General features: G+C 27.7%; 1 protein-coding gene across 1 annotated transcript in view; it reads left to right on the top strand.

The window, feature by feature from the left end:
* The first annotated feature begins 1,262 nt into the window (after positions 1–1,262).
* The window catches only part of LOC100161224 (UDP-glucuronosyltransferase 2A1), a 23,882-nt gene continuing 17,393 nt past the window's right edge, over positions 1,263–7,751 (top strand). Inside the window, exons 1-2 of the mRNA XM_001945807.5 lie at positions 1,263–1,420; positions 3,495–3,738. Of these exons, the coding sequence (XP_001945842.2) occupies positions 1,382–1,420; positions 3,495–3,738 (283 nt within the window). The 5' untranslated portion in view covers positions 1,263–1,381. The remainder of the gene's footprint in view (positions 1,421–3,494; positions 3,739–7,751) is intronic.

The raw sequence follows: 7,751 nt of genomic DNA, 5'->3' as shown, positions 1-7,751 counted from the left end.
GAAAAGCCCTATAGAAATTAATGCGCACTTGCAATTTGGCGATTTAGACGATATTAACTATATAGTAACTGCGATAATATATTAGAAGCATAATTACAATATATTTTAAAATATACCACAAAAACAAATAATGATACAATTTGAAAAAATAGGTGGTTGTGTGTGTGTTAGTGTGCGTACAGGTCGGCGATGGATATAGGTCACTGGCCTATACCCGTTATCACTTATAACGGGATTATGTAGCGATGGAGTGGTGCGGCGGAAATTACCGATAAATCTATTTATAATATTATAATAAAATAAGTATAGTAATAATAATATAGCTTATTTTAAATATCAACAACAACTTTATAGTTTTTCTTCTGCGGCGGAGACAATATTGATTTATTAATTTATAATTTAATTAAATATTTATAAAAAATTAAGACCAATGAAAATTTCATTTTGAATATTTTAGTAAAGATCACGCAAAGTATTGATATATTACTGCACTCACTCAAACTTATCATTGGTATGATGGTATCCTTATATTATATTTCATAACATTTTACTTTAGTGTACCAAAATTGTATGCTGTAATGACTTCAAAATGTTCAAATGATGTAAATTGTTACAAACTGAATAATATATTTAGCTGGACTATTTTGAGATAAAGTAATTTGTATTATTTTATTTTTTATATTTTACAATTAATTATTATTCTATTAATGTGTTTACCCTTAATACATTTTTGAAATGGTTGTTTACTGATAAAATAATCGTATTCTTCAATAATAAATTCATAACATTTAACATAACGTTTTTTGGAACATTATATAAATATAATATATTTAACAGTAAAGATGCTATTTTGTCATTATTCAAATATATTTTATTAAATTAAATTTCTAATTTAAATCCCAACTTGTTTTTTGAATTTTGTAAATGCACTGAATTCTTTTTTGTCTAGGTATATACCTAAGTACTCAAATTGGTAGATTCATCTTCTCGACTTTTCAATTCATAATGGCTGCTTTGAAAAATGTCATTAGTTTTAGTTTCTATCGAATGAACAAGTCAATATTACTGTGTCAAACAATCGATACTTAATAAGTCGATAATATTTAATAATAATAATAACTAATAACTAATAACCATGATAATCACAACACTGTTCTGTCGATGTTATTTACAGCAGTATATAGTTACGCCTACTTATATAACAAACAATAATATTTTAGACCTTCAACCTGATCAAAACGCCGCCGACACTCATAAGTTATCAGGTATAGGTACACACATATGACTCGTCAGTCAGTTTAACGCCGTGACCACAAGCGACAAGCCGCGTTCTCCTCCGTGAAATATTTTCGTTGATCTTTTCGTTTACCAACCGATGTAAATGCGAACAACAAAAATGGATTATCGTTTACAGCTGGTCGTGAGTATATTATATGTTTTAGACGCGACTTCAACTATAATGCAATATGTACCTACGGCACGTCGTTATGTGATCATCTGATAAGACTATACGAGTCAACCTACATATACATACATAAGACGATAGAAAAATGTGCAGTAACACTTTTTGTTTTGTACGTTTTGGTTTAGAGTGTTTAGACTCTAAAGGTCGCGAATGGCACACACAATTAAGGCCGCGAGTGCATAATTCACACACTATTTCAGCATGATTTTTATTAATATATCAAAAAATATCGAGGAAGAAAATCGTTTGTGATTATACTAACTTTCTTTATGAATATTATTATAAATAATCCTCATAATCAGTATACCGCGCATGTATAATTTCAATTTTTGTTCATATTTTTATTTATTTTTAGGTACCTACTATATAATTAATTGTTAATATAAATAAGAGTTATATTTGCAATTATTATGATTTTTTTAAGGCTCGTGAAAAGTTGAATTTAAAATGGTAAGGTCATGCTCACATGATTGGGAATCACTGCGGTTAAATGTATATTATTATATTTTTAAATATAGTCTAAGCGTCTTTTTTACTGAATATTGTGTACCAATATGTTTTTTTCAACATAATATAGGTAGGTACCTACATTAGATATTGCAGCACTTTAATTCAATACCTAATTGGTATAAATATTATATAGGTATTTGTATTATATAGGCATGTTATGGTGTACCTATACTTATAGACTATAGTTATAATTGGCGTTTCACTGAATTTATCAAACTATTTTTTTTAGGTACTTATCTTGTGATCTAAATATGTAAAAAGTCAAGTGTCACTAATGCATGACTTCTTACTCCAAATTTGCATGTACCTACATTTTTTTTATCATCACGCAATCATAAACTTACTATACTAAAAAGTAGGTAGGTACAAAGTAGGTACAAAAGTAGATAGTGAACCTATAATATTTTAATGTAAAATAAAAAAATTAAAAAGCCCTTATTTTTTTAAACGACTAAAATAATTTATTGCCATTTATTGTTCATGCGATCATAAACTTATAAGTTATATGCAAGGCTGGGCATTAACGAGTTAAAAAGTTAAAGTTAAGTTAATAAGTTAATTTTATATTAACTTTTTAACTTAACCAGTTAATTTTGGCTTTTCATTAACTTAACTGTTAACTTACTAAATATCTTTTTTAACTAACGTGAAATTAACGAGTTAATTTTTCATTTCAAGAAGTAAGTTAAGTTAATTTATTTTGTATTTAATTTTATCATATTTCACTACTTCAGTATATTTCGTTTTCATGTCAAAAAATATTTATCATGAATTGTTTAAAGTAAAAAAGTATATAATTCGAATTTAACTAATATGGAAACACTGTATAAAATATAAACACTATAATCTATAATTTATAGTTTTGGGTTGGAAAAAAATTAAGTACGTTAGCGTTGTATAAACAAATTAACTTTTTTTTAACTTAATAAAAAGTTAAAAAAAAGTGTGTATTAACTTTTAACTTAACTGAGTTAACCTATAGTTAAATTGACTTTTAACTTTTAACTTTTTGTTATTGGTGCATATTAACTTAACTTAACTGAGTTAAAAAAAATCATTAACTTGCCCAGCCTTGGTTATATGAGTACATAATTTTCATTAAAAGTTAAAAATTTAAAAATTCTTAATAATTGTGAATAATTTATTTTATTTGTTGGAAAACACCCACAAATGCGCCGCTACAATGCATTTTTGAGTGATTCGAAAAAAATACAATATAATATTTTCAAGTTTTAGAATATTAAAATAATAGTAATAAATGTCACCAACTAACACTGTAATAACGTACTATAATCAAATCTCTAAAATATAGCATATATTTTGATATTACACATTATATTACACATACAAATCACTATAGTTAGCACAGACAATATTGAGGGAGAATCGAATGAGAATATTGTAAATAAAATCGTATTTATTTCACTGCCACTGTGGCGTGCGAGTTCTATAAAAATGTATACACTATTATACTACTTAGATAATAATAATATTATGTACTACTTTGTTTTCTTTCAAGACGTTATTGTTGGCCCTGGGCTGTTGCCGTGGATTGCCGAATAACACACGTCCGTACAACATTCTGGTGTTTCTACCAACTGAGACCAAAAGCCATTTCATGGGGTTCCAACCCTTGCTGGAGACGTTAGTGACCAGAGGACACAATGTGACATTAGTCTCACCATTCGCGTTGGGTTCCGGCGGGACGGCGTTGACGTACTACACTCACGTCAAAGTGGAAATCACCGAAAACGTGGCAGGGCGTATGTATATTTTTATTTTTTATACGTACTCATTTAACTATAATAAATCCATATGAGCTAGCAAATATTCAAGTATCTTGTATTCATCACCCAGAAGGTATTGTAAATAGTACAATACACTAACTGTAAAACCCACGACTTTGCCCTGGAAAAAGTGAACGAATATAAAACAGCGCTTGAGCGGTATATAAGCGTGTATCTCGGATTTTGTGTATCTCAGTTTAAGTGTTGTTCAGTTCAAGGGTGAATCGGCGTCATTGAAGATACTATTAGCTTTGTGATATAATTCGACCAAGTCACCGAGGTGGGTAACCGCAAGTCACGTCTTGGATTCAGCATTTATAGTATATTTTTTTTAACGTGTTTTAAACCATTCATTTCTGTATCTCTGAGATTTTCGCCAAAATCAATCTATTAGTTTTCGAGGATATAAGCTATACAATCATATATTTGGTTTTATGCTATATACCTAGTAGGTATCTTTAATCGAGTCCACGTAAACGCGATGATTTAATTTATGCTTTTAAATAATTTGCTCGAGTAACATGTGCCAATCATTCATGTACCTATATACTTACAAATAAAATACTAATTTATTTTATTACTAGGTTTTATAATCTGCAACCAATGACAAATAAACAACGAAAAAATCTCAATATTTACCAGGGCTTTAAACCGCTTCCGAGGAAATGGGTTACCGGTTTTCGGGGTTTTTAGAATTGATTAACGGTTACCAAAATGATCTCTAAAAATGCGGTTACCGGTTATCGGTTTGGAAGCGGTTTTAATTCTTCAAGATTACCGGTAACCACTCTGAAACCGGTTTTTATTTTTTTTTAAGTAAGAACAGGAACTAGGAGCCACGATTTAAACAAAATTAAAATCTATTTTATCATAGATTGTGTGGTGTACTGGCGTACCTCCACAATTGTGACAATTTTGTTATTAAAATTACTATTATCAGTATTATCAAATATTACTTATTAATACATAATATTTAGTTTGGAATAGTTGACGGGCGAATAAGCACAGGAATAGGATATTAGTAATTTACCCAGCCAGTTTAGTGCGTTATTATTATGAAGTAAGAATAAATATCATAACAGTCGATGATAATAACTTCCAAGTTATAACATACATATATAGCTGGTAGTATATCGTAAATAAGTTATAATTAAATATAATTTAAAAATGTATAATAATATTATTACATAGGTATATGTAATATGCCTGCATTCGATAATGATTCTACCAGCGATATCAGTCAAGAACAATGTGTATACTGAGAATCTACCCGCATTGTTTGTGTACCAATACTATTCTTCGTTCGAACACGCAATGGTTATTTTCAATAATTATTTTATAATAATTTGGTGTTTTTAAATTTTTATATTTACTTCATGATCATAATTAAAAAAAAATTAAAACCATTTTAACGTCAATTGATTTTGAGATTTACGGTTTTGATTAATTAACCGGTTCTAAAAATAAACGGTTACCATTATAGATTTTCCTCTTTATCGAATTACGTGATTTCCGGTAATTGATAACCACTTCTCAAAATTGAACCACGAGAACCAGGAAGCGGTTACCAGTCCAAAAAGTAGTCATGAAACCGGTTACCGGGAAAAATCGGTTACCGGTTTCAAGCTCTGATATTTACCGTGAATCTCAAAATCCTTAAAGGTACCTTCTCGTAATATATTACCTTTTAAGTTCATAAATAAAATAGTATCTCGTAAAGATTTTTAGCACCCCCCCCCCCCCCCCTTAAAAATGTGCGTGTTTGGTATCAATTAATATAAATTGGAATTTCGAGACCTATATTTAATTAAGGTTATAAAATATACAATACAATTTTTAATTAATTACCTAATTAAATATATGAACACAATAGTAAAATGTATTAATGTATTATTATTTATTATTATATTATTGCTGATTAAAACAATTTTAAGAGATATAATATTATATATTCAGTATTTTCACACTAAAATAAATTGCACGTCTTGTCGTACATTTTTACTTTCCATAATAATCATTATCAAGACTGGTATTCAACTCCGAAGTTCAGGCATTTCACAATGATCATTACAATAATTTAAAAATTAAATTTTATTTTATAGTAAAACTGTTTTAGTTACGACTTACTCGCATGACAAATCCTTGATTAATATTTTTATAATCTATCTATCATGTTATTTTAACCAGTCCTGTAAAGAATACTTGAGTACTTGAGTAAATACTCAAATACATTTTTTTTAAGTATTTAAGATACTACTCGAATACTTTAATTGTTAAGTATTTCAAATACTACTCAAATACTTTGAAAAAGTATTTGGAATACTTTTCAAATACTTTTGGTTTTTAAAGTGGGTTTCTAATTATCGTAATATAAACACATAGGTAGTAGGTAATCTAATAGTTATATACAGTGGTCGAAATGGCTCAAGATAAGTGGAGGGATGCCTTACAATTCAGATTTCCTGATATCATTTTTCGCACCTTGTATAATATTTTTTTTTATAGTTCACATTTTGTTTATGCATCAAAACACTACAATCTTTTTTTTTATAATAAATAATCTTTAAAATTAAACAAATAAATAACATTTTTCAAATTTCAGTCAAAACTGATTTTTATTTCTAATATTTTTCTGTAGAGATTTAAGATTATATAGTTGAATTTGTAATTAATACTAAAAATATGATATGTTATTTAACAAAATCTATTAATATTCAAGTATAACATTTTTTCTACTTAATTTAGCAAACACTTTTTCTTGATTAAGTAATAAAAGTATATAAAAAAATCTCAAGGAGTAACTTTTTATCGTGAGTAACAAATATTTATATTATCAAAGTATACAATATGTTTCATTGTGATCATAACACTCATAAAAGTATTCTATCCATGGGCTAAATTTAGAAATTGATCAACTCACATATTGCACATCTACTTATTAGTTATCAACAAGATATTGTCAGAAATTACGTTTAGATATTTTAGCATATCTCTAGTTGCTACGTCCCTACTTATTATCATCAATATTGTTCTTTTCTTAGATTATATCACGATTAAAGATATACTTTAATCGTGGAACATATCATGATCTAAGGTTATTTTTCTGTGATATACGGGCAGGTAGTATGACGTAACATTTGTGATCAACGCTTATCATTTTTAGTATAGGCGAAACTGCCTATACTAAACAACACGATAAAGCCGGGCCTCAATATTATAAAACAATATTATTTTCACCAAATAAATAAAAAACTTTCATATATATAAATATAAAAAGGGTGGGTAAGTGGATGTCGCACTGCTATACAGTAGGTTACAAGTGGGTCACTGTATAATGGATAGTATTAAATTTGAATTCAATGATATAATATCACTATATAAGAAAAACGATTCTAAGCGGAGACGGTTTGTCAGTCTAGGTATTAGACATACCTATTATAGGTATACTTATCTATAGTATTAAAAAAAAATTGATCTATAATAGGTATCAATAATAAATTCCAAATTAATCATATCACAATATCCATTAGGTAACGCGTTATACATCAACAACAAACCGTGGTACAATCATAGATATATAATAGTATACTTTAGAAGTTTCAAGTACCCACAAATAATATTATACAATCACAACAAAATAACTAAAATAGTTATTCCAGGTTTTTTAATATGTAATTTCGTCCAAATTTGAACTTAAGATGACTATAAAAATAAACTGTGCTTATGTATTTCTTAGAATTTTTGGAAACAGAATTAAATATTTACGTGAAATCTTGTTTTAAATTTTCAATCCTTAGATATAAAAGTTGAACATTTTATAAATTTTTAACTACAAAATAATTATTCAATTTTAAATTTGATAAATTTTGACAAAATTTCAACTTCAAATGCTTATAAAAAAAATGTGTGCCTATGTATTTTTAATATTTTACAATTGCTATTGTAACAATATATCAGGAGCCTTGCATTAATTTTTCACGCATTTTTAG

The sequence above is a fragment of the Acyrthosiphon pisum genome, chromosome A2 (genome assembly GCF_005508785.2).
Source record: "Acyrthosiphon pisum isolate AL4f chromosome A2, pea_aphid_22Mar2018_4r6ur, whole genome shotgun sequence".
Lineage (NCBI taxonomy): Eukaryota > Metazoa > Arthropoda > Insecta > Hemiptera > Aphididae > Acyrthosiphon > Acyrthosiphon pisum.
This window is presented reverse-complemented; position numbering and strand designations above follow the sequence as displayed.